This window comes from Podarcis vaucheri (assembly GCF_965113315.1).
Source record: "Podarcis vaucheri genome assembly, chromosome: 1".
Taxonomy (NCBI): domain Eukaryota; kingdom Metazoa; phylum Chordata; class Lepidosauria; order Squamata; family Lacertidae; genus Podarcis; species Podarcis vaucheri.
Window position 1 is genome coordinate 81,188,839 of NC_138759.1, and position 26,141 is coordinate 81,214,979.

Sequence of the window (26,141 nt, forward strand, 5' to 3'; positions counted from 1 at the left end):
TGTATTTGCCCAGGATAAAAGTGGCAAAGTTTCTGTCTAGAGTGCTTACAGTATAAGGCTAAACTCCAGAATAGTATTTGGCAGTATTGGTGGGGCAGCACCTCTCATTTGACCTCTAGTCAGTTACATCACTCCTGCTTACCAGCAGGGGGAGGCAGCCACAAGGCCCGTGTGGTTCAAACTCACCAGCAGGAGGGCTGAATTGACTCCGCCCATGATTTGCACCTCACCCATCCCCTCTAAGCAGCAGCAGTGTGACAGACCATAGGTCAGGTTCATGGCAGCGCCCTGCCATACTGCTGACTACTGATATTTGGGGTCTTATGTACCATTGACTATAATGAGGCATTATGAGCTGGGGGAAGAAGTCCTCCCATTTTCCCTAGGTTAACACATCTCTAAATAGGACTTTAGCATGTCTTAAGTGTGGGAATCTGGAGCATTTTGGAGCAAATTGGCTGAGATTCAGACGGCTGTACATGCAGCGTTTTGTGAGTAGTGGAGGCAAAAAACTGCAGGTGCAAGCAAACACTGGGAAATCCCCAACTGCGCTTTTGAGTATTCACTTATTGGAATACAGCCGGTATTGCATAACATTTTTCTATACATATCTGAGACACACACACATGTGATAAAGCTGGCAGTGGCTCTCATTGCAATTTTCTTAATAAATTTGCTCTTTCTCTTTGTTTGGAGGACCTTGTTAATTACTTTCTTTCTGTCTCTCGGTGCAGGGCTGCCACAGAGGGTCTTTCTCTCAGTTTAATGGAACGGCTGATTCAGAAATATGATGACCATGTTGTGAAGATGCTCACGGTGCAGTACCGAATGCACCAGACCATCATGCAGTGGGCTTCCACTGAGATGTACGGTGGCCGCCTCTCGGCTCACTGCTCCGTTGCGCAACATTTACTGAGGTAAGTGACACTGTGCCTGCTTGCTTGCTGTTTCTCCTGACTCTAAACGTTTTCAGTGCGGATTGACATTGTCAATTAATATTGATGGAGAATATGCAGGGTTTTCTGCTATCTGCAATTATCCTTTTTTCTTTTTCTTTTTGCCTCTATTTTAGCAAACCAGGGTGGGTTTTTTTATCGCCTTTCATTTAGCAAATATTGATCTTGGTTTTCCCTGCACTGGTTGCAAAATAGATTTATGTGCAGTTCTGTTTTTTTTAATTTAAGTAAAGCAAATTTATATAGCAACCAGTTATATCTTGTGGGCCTGATTTTGCAGTCACTGTGGGCCCGATGGCTTGCACATACCCAGCCGAAGTCTTTGGGGTTGAAATAGCTGGCCCTCTATGTCGTACCACAACAATTTTTGAAACTAAGATTCAAGGGCAATTTGCTATCTGGGTATTTTTATTTTGTTTTTGGTGGGTGGGGTTAAGAAGTAGTGGAAAACAAGTTTAGAGCCCTCTTGGGTACTTGGAGCCTATTCCATGTCTCTTTGAGTCTTAGCCTTTGATTCCAGTGCCCAGTGCAGGCATAATAATATTACCGATTGCTTTAAAAAATTGGGAGCATGCCGTGCACACTCTTCTATGTAATGAGGAATATCCCTCTATGGAATGTCACTCTAGTCTTTCACTTGGGTGTGATGTTGTTTGCTCAACAAATGAATAAGTCTTTTTTAGATGATCTTTATATGCAGCATCATCAGTGTGCATAGCACTTCACGGAGTACAGGTCAATGGGAGGAGAAAAGGGACAGGGCTAGACAGGGAACAATATCTGATTGTTTTAGTTACAAGGTTAGGGTTAGGTGCAGGCTGAGTGATGGCAGGGCATGGGAGCCAGGCAATTGTTCCAAACATAATAGGTAATTTTTTAAACTTATAAAATTATATGAAACAACCAACCAAACAAACAACCAAACAAACAAACAAACACAAAGCGTATGCAGTATATTGAAAGATCCAGTTTTTAAAAGGCTGCTAATATGAAACTTCACTGTGAGTTGGGCTCATATTGGCCATAATCTGTTATATCCACTGGTAGCAACTGGAAATTGCTGTCAGCAGTGCTCAGAATGGAGTACTTGAATTTTTATCTTTGCAACCACTAAAATGCAAAACATAGCAGGACTACAAACAGAGCCTTATCTTTGTGTAAAAGAAAGAAAGAAAATAGAGTAGTTAGTATTCAGGGAACACTTACATCAGGATAATATGGATACTTTTTTATATAAAGAAACTCACATTATGGATTTAAATCACCAAGAAGATAATTTCAGTATGCAATATTGATCGCAATTGCAGTGAAATACTTTCTCAGGGCTGGAAGAAATGGTCAACAATAAAAAATGAATTATTGTTTTGAATGAAGGAAGATGTTACACTCTTCAGTTAGGGTTGAATGCTGCAGCAAATTGAAGGCTGCATAAATTCTCACTGATTTCATTGAGCTCTAGAGCAACCTCTTAACCTGAAATATTCTCCCTTTTGTAATCCCCATGCTGTAGGCTAATAAAAGGGGAGACCAGTCTTCTAGAGTTCTAAGATTCCCACACAAACCAAGTTGTAAAGCTCAGGTACCAAATGGTGATAATCCTGGGTTAGCTAAAGTGGCGCCCTCCAGATGTTGCCGAACTCCATCTCCCATCATCCCCAGCCAGCGTAGTCAATGATCAGGGATGATGGGAGCTGTAGTCCAGCAACATGTGGAGGGTCACTGGTTCCCTGCCCTTGTTCTAATCAGTACTCTCCTCCTGCCCCCAGCATTCTATTTTTAAAGTCTTGGTTATTTCATTGAGAGAGTTACAGATGTGTGTAAGTATCTCCAGTTGAATTAAGTGATACCATACAACCTGATTCTGTACATATTTGCACAGAAGTTTATGCTTCTACATTCAGTGAACCTACTTCCAGGTAAGTGTACAGAGAAGGCTTAACTTTTACAGCATCTCACACTTGGTTTTCAGTTTTTCCAGGCAGAAATTATTTTCCTGAGCTTGGGGGAGGATGCTGTTTGCATTTGGCGTCATTTTAGTCTTGGTAGCCACAGCAAGGGGTCTCCCTGTTTTCAGTTAATGAAAGTAGAAGGAGCCCACCTTGCTTTATAATTTTTATTCTGCTTATTGTGAACTGTCTTGGGTAAGCATGATTGGAAAGAACAGCACAGGCAAATTAATAATGCTGCTTTCCTTGACACTGGTTAAAAGTGCTGATAATGTTCTTTTAAATTTTTTAAACAAAATGGGCTTGAGTTTTTAAGAAGACAGATAACTGAAGAGGCTGCTCACTGTATATAGGAAAAATTCACATTTCGTGGTATTAGCAAGCAGGTACATCTTTCTTAGGAAGGAAGGAATTAGTAACGGAGTGGTTTCCTTTGGGTTGCTTTGTAGGTCAGATGTAATGAATGTGGTGGCTCTTTTCCTCTCTTTCCTCTCTTACCCCTATGCCTCATACTCTTAGTGGAATTGCTGAGATGTAATGTTTAAAGATATTCTACCTTATTTTGTCCTTTGTATTTGGAACACCATTTTAAATTTCTGCATGCTATCTTTAGTCAGATTTTTTTTTGGGGGGGGGGACTTTGAGTGTCTCTTGCTCTGGGTGCTTTCAGAGATAACTATAAATTGTCATGGTGATGCCCTGATTTGAAGATTGTTTAATTATTCATTTTATTGTTTTCCTTATCCCTTGTTTTATTCCTTTTTTATTCTTCATTCTGCCTTTTACTTTTGGTGGTTTTCTATAAGTAGTATTTTTAGGATTTGAATTTGCAAATGTGATTTGTTGTGTACCTTTTGAGCAATCACCTTTGCCCATAGGCAATAAACGATTTGACCTGGACCCTAATTATAGCAGGTGTATGTGCCTATGTGAGGTATGGCTGGAATTTAAAGGAATAATTATTCATAGCATTAAGGAAACTCTTGGTAAGCTAATAAGGAAAGTACCTCTTCTGTTGTAATCCTTTTATTGGTAAAAAAAAGATTAATGGACGGCAAATCACAGCAAGGCAGGACTGCATGATTAACCAAGGGCAAATCATGCAAAATTCATTTGGCACATGGGCAGCTTTGGGCTGCTGTTACAAATTCACATTTGTGCATGAAATCTGTACTTGATATGTTGGTGGCTAAAAGAAAAGAATCTGCCTCTGCTCTTGGCTAGAGGGCGATAATGAGGGTTTCTTTCTGACAACAAGGGTGAGAGCTTTCTGAAAGCTTCTCCCCTACTAATTTCTGAGGGAGCAACATGCCATTCACCAGTGCAGTCAACACCGCAGCATTTCGAATTATCATGTGGCCTTGTTTTCATGATACTTCGCTGGCTTCACTAGTGGATTTCAGGCATATTGAGAATTCAGCCTTCATTGTATATACATATTATTAATGAATCTGAGAAGAATATTTGGCTCTACACCTTGTAAGGCACTGCTAGTTCCAGCACATATGACTGAAAGAACTTCCTTGTCAAACAGCTTTTATGCTTATCATATATCTTATTTTTAAGATTTAAGGAATATGTTGTTTGGGATATGCTGAACACCAAGACCAAGGGAGTGCAAAACCAAGAAAATGCTTCTGTCAGTGGTAATACATAAGTCTTAAATTTTCTCACAGCAGCACCTGGATTAGTAACCCAAACTCCTGTCTTTAGGATGTGCTTGGACCCCAAATTAGCAAGTATTCCCTCAGTTCTCCCTTACTTCCCTCAGTTCTTGCTGCTGATGTCATGAAAACCACTTTGCCATCATAGCAGTTCTGTTAATGCCTTGCAAGTATTAAGTTTACTTGCAGAAGAAGAAAACTGGTGCATGTATCAGTATGATTTTCTGTGGCCGAAACCATTTTCAGTATAGAAGATGGATCTGGAAGCAGCCTGTAATTGGCAACCATTAAAAGTCTCAGCATTGTGATGGCTCTGTCTTTCGGCCAATGTGTGTGGGCTGTTCTGCAGCTGAGGCATTGCAGCACAAGAAAAGTAGGGGAATGCTGAAATATTTATGCTGAAATAATCAGCAATTGCTTAGTACTTTAAACATGGAACAAAGGATAGGTCACCTGGGGCCTGCAGGGAAAATGCAAGAGAGAGGCTTCCAGAGGATTTTAGTTTGAAACTAGAAACATAGGACACTGACCTATAGAGTCAGACCATTGGTCCGTCTGGCTCAGTATTGTTGACCCTGTTTGGCAGCAGATCTCCAGAGTTTTGGTCAGGATTCTTTCCCAGCTCTACCTAAAGATGTAAGGAATTGAATCTGGGACCTTCCAGATGCAAAGCAGGTGCTCTTTCACTGACCTTCCAGGCCTTTCCAAAATAATCTTCTGAACAAGAGCATCTTGTAGCACATGCAGAGTGTCCTTCCTCCCAGGCAGCCAAAGCCATCTTCTAGATGTCTGGAACTGGGGGTTGGATGATTAGGACTGACAACATAACCTCCAGGCAAGTACAAGAGTCCTGATGCACTTCTAGTTTAAACTAAAATAAGTAGCAGTTGGAGGGATTACTCTATTTTCAGGCTTTTGCATTTATATATAGATTTCCAAGCCTGCTCTTCCAGCCCCCAGCTTTTCTCAGAAGGAAATGTGATTTTTCTCTCCATTGGAATACTGTACTTATGCAGCAGATTATCTTTAGAAGTGACGTTCACAAAATCACTCAAATCAAGACTATTATTGAGAAATGCAAGTAACCTGCTGTCATCCTGAACCACAAAAGAAGTATCCTTAATGGTGCCCTTGAAGGAGAGAGTTTGCTTAGCAGGTGTGCACTAAGAGGAGACCTAGGAAAGTAAAAATAGAAAATCAGAGCAATTGAAGACTCTTGACTTCTTCCAAAACAAACTTTAGGAAGTATGATCATTTTCATATGATAAGAACATGATATAATTATGCACGACCTGACGTGGTAATCATGTAATGTTGCAGCACATTTTGATGATTTAAATAAAATGGACCACCTTGAAAAGAAGATGGGAGCTCTGAAACAAGGGAGAAATGAGAATCAGTTACTAGCTGTTCCTTATTGAGCACTAGATAAAATGAAATTTAAATAAAACATTGTGAAAATAGATCCCCTTTATTCTACCTGTGTAAATTATAAACTATTCCAAACCATACTGGCATCTCAATAATAATGATAACGAGCACTTGTTGAAGACTTTCATCTCAAAGGAAGCTTGGGTTGCAATCCTAAACATGTTGAATTGGAGGAATGTGGACTCTATTTTCAAGAAAAATGATTAGAGTTGGGCTGTTGGAGCACATTTTCTCCAAGCAGAATGAAAAGTTAACAAAACAATTGCAAATAATTTGGGGAAACCCAAAGTTATTGTCTTTGAACTATAATTCTGGGTTCTGTTCTTACACTGCTACAACCCAAGTAAAAAATTGAATTGTTAATTTTCCACAATGGCAAATCTTGGCTCCATGAATTTACACTGGAACCCTTAAAAGTTTTCATTTATGTTCCACAGTTATGAATGCAAGTAAACAACTTTGATTCTCAAATGCGGATTATTAATACGGCTTTGTGAAGTACAAAACTTATGTTAAGCCAACGTTGTATTTGAGGTTATCAAGATTGTGCTTTGTGCCTTTTTCTAATATTGCAGCTGTCAGAACATTGTCTCTTGCAATACATCAAAGGGCACTTTCTTTTGGCTCCAAGTGCTAAAATGTACAAGCATCTGCACTGTAGAATCTTGCATCTGTAATTTGGCTCTTTGACACTATTGACATGCGCTTTTGTCTTCTACTTTCTGTATTTTCATTGATGCTACTGAAAGTTGTGTTGCCATTACAGACAGGAGTTTTGAATAATTCTTTGTTTAGAATTTTGAAGGGAGAGCAGGAGATAGGTTTAAAGGCACAGTTGTTTTCACCTTGTATCCTTGACTTTTTAAAAACAAAGTACTGTATGTTTCTAGATTTTGCAGAGATATGTTTTTTGAATGTGATGGCAAATGTACTGAAGGAATTGAAACCTTGAGACAAGAAAATAAAGACCAAATTCATTAGCTGACTTTCAATGGGCTGGATCCAGGCTAAGGCTGTAGACCTGAACACACAGGAAAGCAAGTCCTGTTTCAATTCAGTAGAACTTCTGAGTAGACATGTGTAGGATTGCACTGTTAGTTTCATTCTCTTCCTATTGAAATCTATGGAACTGAAATTACAACCACCTATGGAACTGAAATCATGACCAGCTTGTCCCATTGATTTCAGTGGGATCGAAGTTCAAATTCCTTACCTGGATCTAAACCATTGTTTCTAAACCCATCTATAATAATAATAACAATAATATTTTTTTATTTATACCCCGCCCTCCCCAGCCAAGGCCGGGCTCAGAGCGGCTTACAAGCAATAATAAAACAAGATGAATGGTTACAACTTAAAAACAAAAATAAAATACAACATTAAAATAATGGAACATTAAAATGTAGCCTCATTGCAGGAGGAGAAGGAAAAGAAAAAAGAAAGAGAGGGAGGGAGGGAATCAAACTGGCTCCAAGCCAAAGGCCAGGCGGAACAACTGTCTTACAGGCCCTGCGGAAAGAAATCAGATCCTGCAGGGCCCTGGTCTCATGAGGCAGAGCGTTCCACCAGGCCGGAGCCAGAGTTGAAAAGGCCCTGGCTCTGGTTGAAGCCAATCTAACTTCCTTAGGGCCTGGGACCACTAGGGTGTTGTTATTTGTGGACCTTGAGGCTCTCCGTGGGGCATACCAGGAGAGGCGGTCCCGTAGGTACGAGGGTCCTAGGCCGTGAAGGGCTTTAAAGGTCAAAAGCAGCACCTTAAATCTGACCCTGTATTCCACCGGGAGCCAGTGCAGCTTGAAAAGCACTGGGTGAATATGCTCCCATGGCAAAGACCCCGTGAGGAGCCTCGCTGCAGCATTCTGTACCCGCTGGAGTTTCTGGGACAGCTTCAAGGGCAGCCCCGCGTAGAGCGAATTACAGTAGTCAAGCCTGGAGATGACCATCGCATGGATCACTGTGGCCAGGTCAGGGCGGGAAAGGTAAGGGACCAACTGCTTGATGCGGCGAAGGTGGAAAAATGTCGCCTTGGCTGTTGCTGTAACTTGCGCCTCCATGGAAAGGGAGGCGTCAAGGATTACACCCAAACTCTTAACGGAAGGCAATGGCACTAATTGGGCCCCCACAAGAGAAAGGAGTTGGTCCCTCATCCCCATGCCATCCTGACCTAGCCATAGGACCTCTGTCTTCGAAGGATTTAGTTTCAATCGGCTCCCACGAAACCATCCAGCCACAGCTTCCAAGCATCTGGTCAGTGTGTTCGGGGCCGAGTCGGTGTGGCCATCCATCAGCAGATATAGCTGAGTGTCATCAGCATATTGGTGACAGCCCAGCCCAAAGCTCCGGATAATCTGGGCAAGGGGTGCATAAAGATGTTAAAAAGCATCGGGGAGAGAATTGCGCCCTGCAGCACTCCACACACCCAGGAGTGGCGCGACGACATTTCCCTACCTAGTGCCACCCTCTGTCCCCGACCAGAGATAAAAGAGCACAACCAGTTACGGGCTATGCCCTGTATCCCCACGTCTGCGAGGCAGTGGTTCAGAAGATCATGATCGACCATGTCAAAGGCTGCTGACAAATCTAAAAGGATCAGCAGTCCTGACCCGCCTCGATCCAGTTGTCTACGGATATCATCTGTTAGGGCAACCAGAGCTGTCTCAGTCCCAAAACCAGGACGGAAACCGGACTGAAATGGATCTAATGCCGATGTTTCCTCCAGAAACCTACCAAGCTGTTCAGCAACCGCTCTCTCAATTACCTTACCCAGGTATGGAAGATTTGAAACTGGGCGGTAATTGGATAGGTCTAAGGGATCTAATGAAGTTTTCTTTAAGAGTGGACACACCACTGCTTCCTTCAGTTCCCCTGGGAATGTCCCCGTGTCAAGGAACAAATTGATAATTTCAACCAGGGGGGTCCGCGCAACATCTGGGCACTCTCTAATCAGCCAAGACGGGCATGGATCAAGGAGGCAGGTGGTGGGCCTACCAACTTGGAGGAATCTATCCACATCAGTAGGGAGTATCCGATCGAAATGGTCCAACACTGGACCTGAATAGTTACAGATAGGTAGCCGTGTTGGTCTGCCATAGTCAAAATAAAAAAATTCCTTCCAGTAGCACCTTAAAGACCAACTAAGTTAGTTCTTGGTATGAGCTTTCGTGTGCATGCACACTTCTTCAGATACCTGAAGAAGGTATCTGAAGAAGTGTGCATGCGCACGAAAGCTCATACCAAGAACTAACTTAGTTGGTCTTTAAGATGCTACTGGAAGGAATTTTTTTATTTTGACTGGACCTGAAGTCAGTCGAGGGGCCTCCAGTTCAGTCACTGTATCTAAATTGGCAGGGAGGTCACGACGGAGCAACAGGACTTTCTCCGCAAAAAAAGCTTGTGAATGCCTCACAGCTGTGGGTCGAATTTGTGCTTAAATTTGGTTGTCCTCCTAAGGATGTTATTGACCTAATTATTCTAAAAAGTTGTGCCGGGCGAGAGCTAGCGGATGCAATGGAAGCTGCAAAGTAAGATTTCTTAGCAGCTTTCATAGCCATCTCATAGGCTTTCATAAGCGTCCTATAAGATGTTCTTGAGGCTCCGTCACGAGTCCGTCGCCATACTCGCTCTAGCCGTCTGAGATCCTGCTTCATTTTCCGGAGCTCCTCGGTAAACCGAGGGGCCCGGTTTTGACGGGGTCGCAGAGGGCGCGATCTCATCAATGGCTGCCAAGAGCCGGTTATTCCAGTCCTCAGCAAGGTCATCTAATGAGTCGCCAGGAGGAGCAGGGTTCCGCAAGGCTTGTCGGAATCTATCAGGATCCATCAGTTTTCGCAGACGAGCCCAAATAGGTTTGCCACCCGAGCCGAGGAGGAGCGGGAAGTCAATCTTGGCTTTCAAAGCGTAGTGATCAGACCATGGCACTTCCACAGCGGGGAGCATGATCACATCTATGCCAGCCCCAAAGATCAGATCCAGCGTGACAGTATATATCCCTCTCTCCACAAGCATGGCATCAAATACTAATTATGTGTGGCTCCCTGAGGAGAGCATTCTACAGGCAGGGTTCCACAACCAAAAAAGGTTAAATTTATGGTGACCTGGCTGAGCAGAGGCTTTGTTCCCTCCATCATTTGGCCCAATGGAAGGAATTATATGAAGTGACCCCAAGTGGGGTCCACTGCAAATGTATATTTGCAGGTCCCACTATCTAAACACAATGCATTCTCAGGAAATCGTTCATTAGGCAAGCGTTCACATAACGAGCAGAAGATTGCCATTATTTCCTATGGGGAATCTAAGATTTGTCCAATCTCAATTTCTCTCTGGTTTCTGTCTCAAATTGCTGCAGCCAACCAGCAAAAGACAAACAAAGGAAAAACTGCCCCCTGTCTGGTCTCTTCCGTTCCCTAATTTGTCTGAACTCTCTCCCTTCTTCCGTTCCTTTCTTCATGGTTGCCACCCAAAATGGCTGCCACTGACCAGCAAAACACAAACAAGTAAGGAAGTGGGTAAACTCTGGCTGCTCGGATATCTGAACCAGCTGTTTGTGTTACTAGGTTTGGGTATGATTCTTTGTGTTTCGATAACTGGCATTTCAGGTGACAAACGTTCTGATAGTGGGACCTGCAGTCCCACAGAATGGAGGATTCTTCTGCTCTGTGGCCTGACCTATGGAGGTTCTGTGGAATAGTCTAGGTCAATTTGTGTTAGGATTCTAAAACAGAATGAATGTGCTGCTGTTTATACTCATGCTAGTTAAGGGTCATTAACTTATTGTTCTTTCTAATAACTTGTCAGGGACCTGCCAGGGGTGGCTTCCACAGAAGAAACTTGCATTCCGTTGTTGCTTATTGATACAGCTGGCTGTGGCTTATTTGAGCTTGAGCTGGAAGATGAACAGTCTAGAGGAAATGAAGGTATTGTTGTTTTACCTGCTATGGTTCTCCACATTCCCACCCTGGAATTAGTCCCCCCCCCCCCCCGCCAGCCTCCACATTTCAAGTTACCGTATTTTTCGCTCTATAAGACGCACCAGACCACAATACGCACCTAGTTTTTGGAGGAGGAAAACAAGGAAAAAAATATTCTGAATCTCAGAAGCCAGAACAGCAAGAGGGGTCACTGTGCAGTGAAAGCAGCAATCCCTCTTGCTGTTCTGGCTTCTGTGATAGCTGCATAGGCTGCATTCGCTCCATAAGACGCACACACATTTCCCCTTACTTTTTAGGAGGGAAAAAGTGAGTCTTATAGAGCAAAAAATACGGTACATTATCCATGCATGTGCTGTAATTTCAACTGCTACTACATTAAAAAGGTTGCCTTGTGCCCGCGGTGCTGAAACACCCTGGGGTGTTACTGAAGAATTTAGTTATGCTGTCAGGATCTTGGCAACCACACATGGAAATGAATATGAATACATCCATGGAAAAATCTTGGGATGTCAAGGTTTAGACATGCTTGTTGTGGCCCTAAGATGGATGGATAGCCTGTGTAAGCCACCAGTACAGTGGTGCCTCGCAAGACGAAATTAATCCGTTCCGCGAGTCTCTTTGTCTTGCGGTTTTTTCGTCTTGCGAAGCACAGCTATTAGCGGCTTAGCGGCTATTAGCGGCTTAGCGGCTATTAACGGCTTAGCGGCTTTAAGAAAAAGGAAACAAACTCACAAGATGTTTCATCTTGCAAAGCAAGCCCATAGGGAAATTCATCTTGCGGAACGATTAAAAAACGGAAAACTCTTTCGTCTTCCGCATTTTTCGTCTTGCGAGGCATTCGTCTTGCGAGGTACCACTGTACCTTTCAAAACTCCTTCAATAGTAGAACAGCGCACTTTACATGGACTGTACATTTACTACAAAGTACCAATAAGTGCAGAGGTTTTCAACCTTTTTGAGTCCACAGCTCCCTTGACCAACTACATTCTTTCTGTGGCACCCCTATGGGACTCAGGAGCCCAGTTGTGTCACCCCTTGCCTGCAGAGCTGACAGCCTCTCGCCCTTTTTCAAACACCCTCTCTTGGGGAGTGTTCATTCAGCCTTCTTTCCTCTCCCCTCTCCTTAGGAGTCCTTTTGGCAGCCATTGCTGCTGCCCCTGGTCTCTGAGCTGCCCCAACCCACCACAAAGAGAGATGCCTCCTCACACTGTCCCACAGGAGTCTGGGAAGAGGATGCCCCCAGTGATAGTGGCCCAACAGAGACTGGCTAAAGGTGAATGTGAGGTCAGCACCTTACGTTGGGAGGCAGCAGTGGGTGCTGCTGGGCCTGCAAGATGGAAAGGCTCCCCTTCAGCACCAGGCACTCAGTTCCCAGGCAGGCCTTGCACAAAGCTGCCGCTTTGCCGTGAGTTTGTGGGGAGGACCGCTCCCCCTGGAAGCCCCTTTTCCACCTTGGGCCTGGGGGCGGGCCCCATACTCCACCACAGCATGTAAGGCCCCAAGGAGGCCCGGCACATTGCTGCTGTTGCTTTGCCGGTGAGTCTTGGGGAGGATCGCTCCCCCCTGAAGCCCTTTTTCCACCTTGGGCCTGGGGGCGGGCCCCATACTCCACCACAGCATATAAGGCTCCAAGGAAGCCCAGGACATTGCTGCTGCCGCTCTGCCTATGAGTCTTGGGGAGGACCGCTCCCCCTTGGGCCTGGGGGCAGGCCCCATACTCACCTCCGCAGCTTATGGGGCTCCAGGGAGGTCTCGGGTGGGTGGGGTTGGGTGGGTGTTTAGTTGAGTGTGGGAATTTGTTTAATTTAATTATGTTGTGTTTGTAACTTTGTTCTTTGTTTTTATAGTTTTATTGTTCTGTTAGTTTGTTTTTTGTATAGGCTTTAATTTGATTTTAAGGGGAGGGGTCAGGGCTGCCTGGGAGTGGGTCCCAGCAAACAAAATGGCTGGGGCAGGTTCCACGGGGGGGATGCACTGGGACAACCGATCTCAGTGATCATGGGTAGGAGGAGGAGTTACGCTAAGACCAGACCATGTCATTACCGAGGAAGCAGGCTTAGTCGTTGTCTGAGGACTATCCCTGCCTCCAGGTCCGGTCCTGACCGGAAGGATACTGGAATCAGCAAGGGAAACCCACATGACCTGAAAGTGTTGCTGTGCAATGCCAGGTCAATGATGAATAAAACCACTGCCATCCACGACCTGATTGTGGATGGAGGATTTGACCTGGCATGTGTGACAGAGACCTGGTTGGATGAAGCAGATGGGCCTGTCCTTGCTGCTGCTTGTCCACCAGGTTTCTCTTACGCACAGCAACCCAGGTCATGTGGGCGGGGAGGGGGGGTTGCAGTGATTTTTAGGAAGTCATTAGTTTGCACCAGGCGTCCTATTGGAAAGACCCAGTTCTCTGAGTGCATGTTCTGGAAGTTGGGCAATAGGGGCAGTACAGGATTCCTATTGGTGTACCGACCTCCTCGCTGCACCAAGGATTCCCTGCCCGAGCTGCTTCAGGTCGTGGCGGATGTCCTCCTGGAGATACCTAGTTTGGTTGTCCTAGGGGATTTTAACATCCATGCCGACACGACCTTACAAGGGGCCGCTCGGGACTTCGTGGAAAGCATGGCCTCCATGGGGCTGTCCCTGAATAAGTCTGGCCCAACTCATAGCCACGGGCATGCCTTAGACCTGGTGTTCACCTCTATGGATGTTGGTGATCTGACACTAAGTAAAAGCGAAACCAAAGAAGTGCCATGGTCAGATCACTTCCTGGTGCAACTGGACTTCTCCGCGACCCTTCCCCTCTGCAGGGAGGCGGGACCGATTCAGATGGTCCGCCCCCGCCACTTAATGGATCCAAATGGTTTCCAGAGAGTGGTAGGGGATGTTTTATCCCATGTTGATGGCCTTTCAGCTGATTCCCTGGTGGCCCACTGGAATGTGGAGTTAACCACTATTGACTGTTTGGCTCCAAAGCGCCCTCTCCGATTGCATGGAGCCCGGACAGCCCCGTTGTTTTCCACGGATCTGAGGGCAATGAAACAATAGTTGAGACGGCTAGAGCGCGGTGGCAGATAACCCATTCTGAATTTGACCGGACACGGGTTAGAGCTCAATGTCGAGCCTACCAAGTGGCGATAGCGACGGCGAAGACTTTCTTCACCGCCTCTATTGCATCTGTGGGAAACAGCAGCAGGAGACTCTTTCAGGTGGTTCGCAATTTAGCGGAACCACCTGCTCCATCAGGGCCCAGTACGGTCCACATGATCTCATGCAATGACTTTGCAAAGTGTTTTGCGGATAAAGTCGCTCAGATTCGAGAAGACGTAGACTCCACCGTGGGAGCAGGGCTGGGGCGGGAGAGTGCTAGAGTCCTGTCTAGTCAAGTTGTGTGGGATCAATTCCAATCTATTACCCCCGAGGATGTGGACAGGCTGCTTGGACGAGTGAAACCAACCACTTGTCTCCTTGATCCTTGCCCATCCTGGCTTATAAAAGCTAGCCGGGAAGGACTGGGCGATGGGCTTCGTGGGGTGGTGAATGCTTCCCTCTGTGAGGGAGCCTTCCCAGACCCGCTGAAAGAGGCGGTTATTAAACCGCTTCTTAAAAAACCATCTTTAGATGCGGCTACGATACCCAACTATCGCCCAGTCTCAAATCTTCCATTATTGGGCAACGTGATTGAGCGAGTGGTTGCTGAACAACTCCAGGCACGCCTGGAAGAAGCGGACCATTTGGATCCCTTCCAGTCGGGATTCAGGCCTCATCATGGGACTGAAACTGCCTTGGTCGCACTGGTTGATGATCTCCGGCGGGCTAGGGACAAAGGTGAGAGCTGTTTCCTAGTTCTGCTGGATCTCTCAGCGGCGTTTGATACCATCGACCATAACATCCTTCTGGACCGTCTTGAGGGGCTAGGAGCTGGGGACACTGTTATACAGTGGTTCCGCTCCTTCCTCCTGGGCCGTGTTCAGAAAGTGGTGGGGGGGATGAGTGTTCAGACCCCTGGGCTCTCACTTGTGGGGTGCCTCAGGGTTCTGTCCTCTCCCCCATTCTTTTCAACATCTACATGAAGCCGCTGGGAGAGATCATCAGGGGATTTGGGCTGGGTGTTCATCAGTATGCGGATGATACCCAGCTCTACCTCTCTTTCAAATCAGAATCAGTGAAGGCAGTGAAGGTCCTGTGTGAGTGCCTGGAGGCGGTTGGAGGTTGGATGGCGGCTAACAGATTGAGGTTGAATCCTGACAAGACAGAAGTACTGTTTTTGGGGGACAGGAGGCGGGAAGGTGTGGAGGATTCCCTGGTCCTGAATGGGGTAACTGTGCCCCTGAAGGACCAGGTGCGCAGCCTGGGAGTCATTTTGGACTCACAGCTGTCCATGGAGGCACAGGTCAATTCTGTGTCCAGGGCAGCTGTTTACCAGCTCCACCTGGTACGCAGGCTGAGACCCTATCTGCCTGTGGACTGCCTTGCCAGAGTTGTGCATGCTCTGGTTATCTCCTGCTTGGATTACTGCAATGTGCTCTACGTGGGGCTACCTTTGAAGGTGACCCGGAAACTACAACTAATCCAGAACGCGGCAGCTAGACTGGTGACTGGGAGCGGCCGCAGAGACTACATAACACCGGTCTTGAAAGACCTACATTGGCTCCCAGTACGTTTCCAAGCACAATTCAAAGTGTTGGTGCTGACCTTTAAAGCCCTAAACGGCCTTGGTTCAGTATACCTGAAGGAGCGTCTCCACCCCCATCGTTCTACCCGGACACTGAGGTCTAGCACCGAGGGCCTTCTGGTGGTTCCCTCAATGTGAGAAGCCAAGTTACAGGGAACCAGGCAGAGGGTCTTCTCGGTAGTGGCGCCTTCCCTGTGGAACACCCTCCCACCAGATGTCAAAGAGAACAACTACTACCAGGCTTTTAGAAGACATCTGAAGGCAGCCCTGTTTCGGGAAGCTTTTAATGTTTGATGTATTATAGTATTTTAATATTCTTTTGGAAGCCGCCCAGAGTGGCTGGGGAAGCCCAGCCAGATGGGCGGGGTATAAATAATAAATTATTATTATTATTATTATTATTATTATTATTATTATTATTATTATTATTATTTATTAGAGAGGCCAGCACGGCACCTGTCTAGCTGGTCTCATACTTGTCTGCCAATTCCCAACAGCAAGGGCTGGTGGGCTGGCTAGCTGGGCTCCTTCACCCGCTTGCTTACTCCAAGGCCACCTCAGCTTCTGGCAACCAGCACTCCTTGACCAGCCCCTGAGGCACCATTTGCCTGCAAAGCTTGTAGCCAGGGCTGCTGCAACAAACAGCTATGCAAGCCTTTGGGAGGTCCTCAGAGGAGACAGGGAACGAAAGAGGGACAGAGGCCAGTGTTGCCCGTGGCACCCCTGACCATCATTCAAGGCACCCCAAGGTGCCATGGCACACTGGTTGAAATTACCATGGATGTAGCAGAGGTCCAGCCAAATTATCAAGACCACAGTGTACTGTAGCCAAACAGCAGGTGGAAAAACATGCAGCTGGAGAGGAAAATGGGTTGTAGATAACTGACCATGGATGATGAAAATTTCCATTTGAATTCAACAGCACTGCACTAGACAAGGTTTATAGAGCCACCTAGCAAAATACATCCTTCCCCAAAGACCTTGAATTCTCAAAAGCAAAAAGCAGGAGAATGAAAGATCAGTCTCATGGTCTAGGGTAAGATAATAAAGTACCTTAATGAAAGTTGACAGAGCTTAACAGGGCTGGACCAAGACATTTTACTCCCTGAGGCAAAAAGCAAGATGGTGCCCTTCAGCTGACTGGGCCAACAGCTGAATTCTATTTCAACACTGGTGACAGGATAGCATCCTTCGCTTCTATCTGGGAACTGCTTAGGAGGAGTAGACAGGGGGCTTCCACTGCTCTCTCTCATACACACACACACACACACACACACACACACACACACACACACACCTCTCAGCATGTGCTTCCTGAGACAGTCATCTCACTTTGCCTAAAAGTAGGGCCAGTCGTGGAGCTGAGGAGGAAGGGCGCCTGTGATGATTGTTGGATCAGACATCTGTGGTTTAAATAGCACTCTTGAATTGCAACACAAGCTCTGAAGCGATGGGCAAAGTCGTATGTTGTCAGCTTGAAGTGCTGGACTCTCCTGGTTCCCATATGGTTTGTTGGTACAGCTTAGCTGAGAGAGCTTTCAGTTCTAATTGCCTTGCCGCATAGCACTTTGTCAGATCTCTCAGTGAACAAGGCACAGACCTTCACAGTTAATGGGTCAGAAAGTGCCTGACCATGTTGGTGGCATATACAGCAATTCTGCTAACACAGAGAAAGGCCAGCTCTCTGAGCACAGAGAGTTCTGGAGTTATAAATCAGCCTAGCAACTGTTTGTGAAGCTCTGTCTCTGTTGGTGAATAAATAGGAAGGTTTCCAGTCTCACTGAGCTCCAGTAGCAGTATTCATTTGGGAATTCTAGACTGCATTTAGGAGTGGGAAAGGGGCGTGCTCATGGGACAGGGCTTGAGAGCAGGGAGGTAACTTTGCATATGTTGCATGCACATTATGATCTCCACCGGGGTAACTGATGTGGTGTCATCCAAATGTTGCCATGTTGTAACTGCCATCAGCCTCAACTAGCTTGGCCCTTGGTTGGGTATGATGGGAGTTGTAGTCCTACAGCTTCTCAAGGGCAATCAACATTGACAACCCTTTATCCATACTAAGTAATGGAAGTGCTGTCTATGTAGGAATTGCATAATGTTTGAAGCAGCCCTTGTTGTCAGTACCAGCAAGTCTTAATTCAGAAACATAGTGAAATGGGCACACAAATAAATAGGCACCAGCTTCCAAAGGCAAATAGCTGCAAGAGCCATCGTCTAAAATATGAATTTCCTAACCTATGCTGGATCAGTTCAAAGGCAGATTTCACTTCTCAGAATTGGGGTGGGGTTATCTTGGCATTTTCAACATTGATCTTGCTACCCTTGAGAATGTGAACTGTGATGTGTTGCTTGTATCTGACCGTGTTGTATGGAACTCATAACCATTTGCCCAGCTATTAAAGAAATCCATAAGGCATACAGCCCGTATTTGTAAATCATTTAAAATTATTTTTACCAACATAGCAATACTACTACTACTACTACTACTACTACTCCTACTCCATGCATGTTTCCCTTGTAAATTTCATTAAGGGATAATTTGAGATCTCTTATTTCATATGAGGAGATGTAGGGCATCAAGTAGCTTGGTGAATGTTTGAACTATAGTCAGTTTCAGAACTTTATGATCCATGGCTTGAAGCTGCCTTGTTTAACTAACCAGTTTGTTCTAAATCACAGTCTCTGGCTTGTACATAATGCTAAATCAGGAATCTTTGAAAGTGAAACTAAATGCTGCAAAAGTGTTTCTGGTATCCATGTGGGAAAAAGGAAGCACACAATCTCAAGGGTTTGCTTAGGTTCATTCTAATTTGTGCACATAGCACTAAACCATGGCAAAGCACTTTACTGACTGTAAAGACTTGTTTTTAAAGTGGCAAGTGAAAGGCAGGCTCTCACTATCATTGTCTGAATTGGATGCTTTTTAAGTGGAATCTGTCAACTTGTTCTAGGGTTAAATCGCTCATTCACAGCTAAGTTTTATTTCTCCCCTTCCAGGCGAAGCGCGTCTTGCCAGCTTGCACGTTCAGGCTTTAGTGGAAGCCGGTGTTAAGGCAAGAGACATTGCCGTCATTGCTCCTTACAACCTCCAGGTGAGTGTGTCTGCCATGCTCTCAAAAGCACAACATTTCCAAGTAAAAAATTTAAAGCCCTGGGACTTTAGGATGAAGGGTAGGCAATAAATTGTAGTAATAACGTTTGTTGTCCTAGCAACGTCTTTGTTTTTCAGGTGGACATGCTAAGGGAGCTTTTGTGTCACAAGTACCCAGACCTGGAGATTAAATCGGTGGATGGCTTCCAAGGAAGAGAGAAGGAAGCTGTTGTCCTCTCTTTTGTAAGGTCCAACAGAAAAGGTACATAGGTTATAACCTGGAACCATATAGAACAAAAAGAAACTTAATTTGCCAGAATCGGGGAAACTGTTAAAATTGTGAGGTTTCAACTGGCTCCTTCTTTGGAACAAGGTGCTGACCTCTTCTACACATGCTCTCGGCATCAAAGGAGATGCTTCCACGTGGTGTAATCACATCCTACAGGGGAGTACTTGGGAGTAGCATGACTATGTGGACAGTACCAGTTGCATGAATCATTGGCACCTTACCTCCTGGTTCATTTCCTAATGCATTGGCATCACCCAATTGTTTTAGCCAACAAGATTGTGTTACTCCTGCAGCATGTGTCACATCACATGGAAGTGGTTTCCACTCCTAGGAGCCCATATGCAGGGAACCACTGTTGCTTTTCCCAGAACAGAAGATTCTCAATAATTAACTGCGCAATGGAAAAGTAATTTATATGGCAAAACACACTCCTTTTTGTCCAGAGAGCCTGGGAATGGGTGTTTCCAAGCATAGGCTGAAAACTCTGGTGGCTAGGCACATATTCTAATACAGGGCCAGTCCAATACATTTTGCTGCCTGAGGCAAATGACAAGATGGCAGCCTCTCCATTCCACATCGCCACACACCAGCCTTTGCCATCTGCGGCGGCTGCCTCTCTCTGCCCAATAGTAGGACCATGTCTTTTCTAACAGGCAGAGTGATCTACGGGGGTTGATTTTAAAAACCAAACCTGTGGCTATTGTCATGGCTATTCACGCTACTGCTACTACTATTACTACTTAATATACAGGGTGATTCATAATGAGGTATACAGTTTCCATTATTGTATACTTCATTATGAATCACCCCGTATTATGTCTTAGAAATTAATTAAGAAAGAGTGGACTGTTAATTCAGGCACCTTTGGAGAAGGCAGGCAGTCCTTCAGGTAAGCCAGTGGTAATTGCTGGATACTTGTCATCTGTCAGCTCTATTGTAGTGAGTACAACACAGTTGTCCACAGCTCTAAAAATTCCACACTGTAGCAAACCTGAACTGACCACAAACTTGTTGGGTGCGGGTCAAAAGCTAGCTTGTTTCCCAGGTGTATTCCGTTTGGAAATACAACAGATACTTCGCTACAGCTGGCAGCATCCTGCCCAACAAAATTGGGGAGTGGAGCATGGTAGGCTCTGCTCTGAGCACATACTCTTTTCTGCTTTCATGGCACTAGGTTGCTGAAGTCAAAGCAGTAAAACTTTTCCTTGCTGCTTTTCTGCTATGTTCTTAAGTGAAGTTAGCAAATAGCAGCATGTTCTTCTATTATGATTTGTTATTATTTTCCAGGTAATGCTTGTTAAGCACACATTGGCAACCTAATACACTTTAATGTGCCTACAGGCTCTGTTCTGAAATGTTCTATATCTTCAGATGGTAGCAACAAAAGCCTGCCCCCCTCATTTGGTTTTAATGTTTGTTTATTTTTTGCTTGTCTTCTGCTTAGCTGCAGGAGCAGGGGACTCAGCTACACCACCCAAGCTAGGCAGCTGAGCTGACTCAACTTGGCATTTGCTTTCTGTTGTTACAGATCCTTGAGAAAATAATTGGAGATCAGAAATAGCTTCTGGAAAAGTCTCATATGTGTCTTGTCATTTTTATCCATTGGCTCACACATGTGTGCTAGTTAATTGCCTTTAAAAAATAGCATTCACTATCTTTCCTTCTGACCTTTATGAAAGTTAGACTTGTGTCAATAACTAGGAAAAAGGAAAGTGTAACTGCAAGGCTCCGTGGGAGCTTTCTCTTCCTAATTTCTGCTGAAACAATGCGGTCCTGACCTATAGCTTAAGGCCAATTCCATTGCAGACATGAACTTTAGATAGTTAATCAGCTTGGACCATCTGTATGAATATTACTGCTGTTCTGCTTCTGACACTTCAAATCACAGTGATGTGAATCAATAATGAGTATCTGTGGCTTGTGTGCCACATTAAGTCGTAGAAACTTACATTTTCTGGTTCTTGGCCATTTAGCGGACTCTACTTCCCCTACTTAAAAATTAAATGGAATGAAGCTGTATTTTCAGCTTGATTTCTCAAATGAGACTGAAGCAGTATTGTGACAAAAAAGTCACAAAATAAGTAGAGCTTTAAATAAATGGTTTTGTTAAAAGAGATAGTTGACTAATTACTTGTATTTTCACAAACCAATTAAGTCATCAGCTGAAGTCTAACATGTTTATCTGTTAGCTAAATCATAGTAAATGTACCTTTTTATATATTTAAGAAAGTGTAAGGTAACTTAAATGTAATAATCTAAAGCTCCCCCAATCACTGTTTAAATGAAATGATTTTTGTCCCTTTTACAGTAACACACCATATAGCCTCAAAAAAAACAACAACAGTGTGCCATCAGATCTCAGTCCCGGTGACTACAGTTTCCCATCACTAATTAGTTTACATGAGAGCAAACCCCACTAGATACAGTGCAACTTGCAACTGAATAATCATGCATAAAATGATGTTATGAAGCTGCAAGTGGTAAATCAGTTAATGAAATTCATTAATTGGTGAATTGAGATCCCAATACTGATCCTTGGGAGAGACTACTATCTACACTCCTCCATTGGGAGAACATTTATTCACACTCTCTGCTCTCTGTTACTTCACCAGTTCCTGATCCACAAAAGGACCTCACCTCTTATTCCATGACTGCTAAACATGCTTATGAGTCCTTGGTGAGGTAGTGTGCCAAAAGCCTTTTTGAAAGTCTAAGTTGGATCACCTCTATCTATAGCCTTATTGACCCTCTGCAAGAACTCTTCAGCAGGGCTTGTTCTCCTGTATGCTTGGTTATTTCATCTTTAACAACACTTTCCACCTATTTTCCCATAGCCTTGAATTCATTGGAAGAAAGTTGGGCTATAAATGTATGAAATACATACATTTTCACGTTCATATTCATTTGACCAGCTTAAGCAATGATATGACCTTGGGAGATGGTTTTGTCAACATAAGCATTTCTGCTTGCCTGATGGAACAATCAGCTTCCCTCCACACTGTCCTAGCAGTTCTGCCACCCAAATGCTGAGCCATTGTGGGGGGCAGGAGAAGAAGGGGAAGCTCTGCTTCACTAGCAGAAGACCTTTCTAGGCTCTTAATAGCAGGACCCATTAACTGGACCAGGTCCTGAGTTCAGAAAACTAAAGCAAGATTTCACAGTGCAAAAATGGTGTCCGTGTTCGTAATGATCAACCTGAAGTGCATCTGATCTTGTAGTTTGTTGTGGTAATGAAATTTGGCTATATTTATTTTGCAGTTCCTATACTTCTGTAGGTATAGGATTATATATTGGGCATAGGCTACAACACCCTAAGAAACCTCAGAGTTCATCTAGCTTTTGTGTGATAATAAGAATAAGTTTGTAGTAATATACTTGTTAATTATGTATTGATCAGTGTAGTTGCTTATAACTCTTTGGTAATTGCAGAAGGGGCCCTTGTGACCCAAAACATGTTGAGGTTTATGTATGTATGAATGAATTATTTCTTTCTATACTCAACGATGGAATTATTCATGCATTGGTATTGGTTGCTCATTGAATACTGTAATGTGGAATGGTAACTTCAACTGCAGGAGAGCTTCAGTTGCATAGACTCCAGGTGTCTATTCCAGTGAACAGATAAAACTGGGATTTAGGTCCACCCCTCTGCCACTGACAGCCATCTGGCACCAAGATAGCAGGGAAGCTTGAACAAACCATAGCATAGGATCCTATGATATATCCATTTGGCCTTAAAGGTGTGTCTCATAACAGATCTCATGTCCTGGCATTTTGGAGCTGAGTGAACATGAGAATTCCTTAGGTCAACATAATAAACTGGAAAATTTAGGAGGAAACTGTATACATTTTGTTGTGGTGGTGGTTACTATTGTTATTGCTACTGCTGCTTAATTTTTCCATATGCTGTTTTTTTGAGGTCTGTATTATTGTCTTTATGAAATACAGGTGAAGTAGGATTCCTTGCTGAAGACCGGAGACTAAATGTTGCAATTACTCGTGCCCGCCGCCATGTGGCTGTGATCTGTGACTCTCGGACCATTGGCAACCACATTTTCCTTAAACGCCTAGTGGACTATATGAACCAGCATGGGGAGGTGCGCACCGCTTTTGAATACCTGGATGACATTGTGCCAGATAACTATGCTGCTCCCAAGAGCTCTCAGGGTCCGGGTGACCAAGAAAAGAGACTTAAGTGCAACACTCCACTTGCCCCAAAGGATGATGGAGAGAAGCCAAGAGGAAAACCAGCCAAATGGACCGGGCAGAGGCCCATAGAGGGTTCTGTGCAAAGCCCAGCCTGGGGGGCAACAGTGGATACTGTAGTGAAGGGCAATTCATGTAAGCATGAAGCCAGGATACTGGAGTTTCTGGAGAGCAGCGAGACCCAACTGGATTTCCCTTCATCATTAAATGCTCATGACAGGTTGATTGTCCACCGTCTGGCAGAGGAACATGGGCTGCAGCATGTGAGCACAGGAGAAGGTAGAGAGAGATACATCAGTGTCCGTAAGAGAGGCACCACGACAGAACTTTCTCTGGGAGATGCTAAGGCCTGTGAACAAGAGTTGTCCTGCAGACCTGCAGGCACCCCCAAAGAATCCCGGGCCTCTGAAAAAGAGTTAACCTGCAGACCCCCAAGCCCCTCGAAAGACACCCATGCCTACTGTGAGGAGAGTGGAAGCCATATGAGCAAGAAGAAAGTGGATCTGAAAACCCTGCACATGGAGCGGATGCAAAGGGAGAAGGCCAAGAGAGAGGAGAGGGCCAAACAAAGTCATGAGCCAAATGTAAATCTTCAGGAAATCACTGGAAATAAACATGGAAGTGAAGCGAAAGGTACATTACTATACCATCTTGGGATTTGCCATTCTGTAGCGAATTCCCTTCCTTTGCAGAGCTTTTCTATTTGCATTTATAAAAGGAAAAAGTGATGATACTTCACTGCTGCCCTTTCATTTGTCCCATATTTAATTGAAATTCCTTTGCAGAGGCATTCCAGGGAATGTATCCCTCAGGCATCCTTTGGGAAATTCCAGGCCAGAGCAGCAGGCGATGGGAGTCCTCTGCTCCCAGAATGGCTTTAAAAATTGATTGCAGCTTCTACGTTGTGCCTACAATCCATTTCTCCCCTTCTGCTCTGCTTGTGACAGGCTTTTCTTCTGAAAGCAACTACTTTTGACAACAACCAGGAATGCAGTTGAAGTTAATTGTTCTGAGACACAGAGATTATTCATCCAATAGGTTTCCTTTGAAGGGATCAGGAGAATGCCAGGCTTTGGTTTTGGAAATATGACATGTGCCTCTGCCCACCCCAAACCTTGAAAGCAATAACTGAGATTTGCAGACAAAAATGACCCAGGGCTCAGATTAGCTTGCTCTGTGGAACAGTTGCTTTGAGTGTTGTGCAGGTAGGAAGAAAAGATGTGAAGCTGGCAGCCATTCCACCCCCTCCCCCAAGGCAATGGTTTATCTGGACCATGCTGTATAATCAACTGTGGAATGATAATATTGCCTGGATCTGCATGTTTGTAGAGGCAGTATGTCAGTGAGGAGGAAGAACTTCTCAGCTCAAAAATAGATCCGTAGAAGGGAGAATCTCCATCTGCCAGTTTAGGAGAATGGGGTGTGTGCGTTCGTTTGTATATGCTTCATATGCATACACGTGCACACACTCCTTTTCTCTTACAGCTAACTTTGAAGAGAAGTGGAAACCTCCACACACAGAGAGAATTCACTTGCTCTTGAACCTGTTTAGAAGCAGCAAATCAGCACCTAGTATATCGATCTCAGTGCTGTGTAACACAGCGGAGTACAGTCTCTCTGTGTGCATATTTTCTTCTTTGCCCAGTTTATCTTGCTTGAACATTCTGGGTAGGGATTTCATCCTGCCAAGTGATACTGCTTGCTTCTGCATGGTTTACAAAGCCATCTGTTCTCATGTGTGTGCATATGAAGACAACCTTCTGCCATTCCATACATCTGAGGCTGCGATTGTTCCCTGGGTTTCTGTTTTTGCTGATCAGCTTGTTTTGCAGGCTTTACTAGGGGACTGGATGAACACACCTGTGCCCCTTTTATTCCCATGAAAAAACACTGTGTTGAAATCATAGAATCTTAAAAGTTGGAAGGTACATCAAGGGTCATCTAATCCAACCCCCTGCAATGCAGGAATCTAAGCTAAAGCATCCATGACAGTTGGACATCCAACTTTTGGTTAAAAACCCCCAAGGAAGGAGAATCCACCACCCCTCGTAGGAGTCTGTTCCACTGCTGAACAGCCCTTAACTCTCAGCTCATCTGTAAGCTCCTTTTATTGCATGCTGATGATTCTCCTCCCCACCCTTGTGCTTTTAGGGAAGGCTTCTGTTAAAACCAAAGTGGAAGGTTCAGCAGAGGAAGATTTTGATGCTCTGATTTCTGCTGCAATCAAAGCTGACAACACATGTGGTTTCCCCAAATGCAAAGCAAGTGTGACAACCCTGGGGCAGCTCTGCCTGCATTGCAATAAACGCTACTGTCTCAGCCACCACATCCCAGAGGTATGTTTTTGTCCTTGCCTGGTTCAGGTAAGCTAAACGTTGCCACCATCTGCTCAGTTTCTTGACCCCCAGTCTTTCAGGACTTGAATTTCATCCAGTGTGAAATGGCTGTGTGTGTTTTTTTTAAGTATTTCACAGACTCCCATTTTTCCAGGAGGCTTCCAGGCACAGCAAGGTGAGCTTTTGAACCATTCGCAAGGCCAGTTGAACATGTGCAAATCCGCTGGTGGGTGGATTGCTCACATTCCTCTTTACTTTATTTTTTAATTTAAAAAGATAACATGAAAATCTGCTTTTAGGGTATGAGGGGGAGCAAGGTTTATGAAAGCCATATAGCATAATATGCACATGCAGTTCAATTCACAAGGGAACCATGAGTGAGGGAGGGGGGAGTTGCCTCCAGCTTAATATATCCTAATAATGGGGAAGTTCTCTCCTGCTCGGCTATAAGTGAAAAAAGAAACTCATTCAGAGGTGCTTTTTTTGGCCTACAGTTGGAGGAATATGAAGCATTTTCTTCTTCCTTTGGTACTTTGTATGGATTTAGTTATTATGAGCCTCTGTGTGTCTGTGAAATCTCACTCCAATCTTTCACCAAGCTCTAATATGAGAATGGCTT

General features: G+C 44.6%; 1 protein-coding gene across 1 annotated transcript in view; it reads left to right on the plus strand.

The window, feature by feature from the left end:
• IGHMBP2 (immunoglobulin mu DNA binding protein 2) overlaps positions 1-26,141 on the plus strand; it is a 75,336-nt gene that overhangs the window by 39,213 nt on the left and 9,982 nt on the right. The window contains exons 9-14 of the mRNA XM_082191323.1: positions 735-917; positions 10,792-10,910; positions 18,598-18,692; positions 18,830-18,953; positions 22,929-23,819; positions 25,338-25,522. Coding sequence (XP_082047449.1) covers positions 735-917; positions 10,792-10,910; positions 18,598-18,692; positions 18,830-18,953; positions 22,929-23,819; positions 25,338-25,522 — 1,597 coding nt within the window. The remainder of the gene's footprint in view (positions 1-734; positions 918-10,791; positions 10,911-18,597; positions 18,693-18,829; positions 18,954-22,928; positions 23,820-25,337; positions 25,523-26,141) is intronic.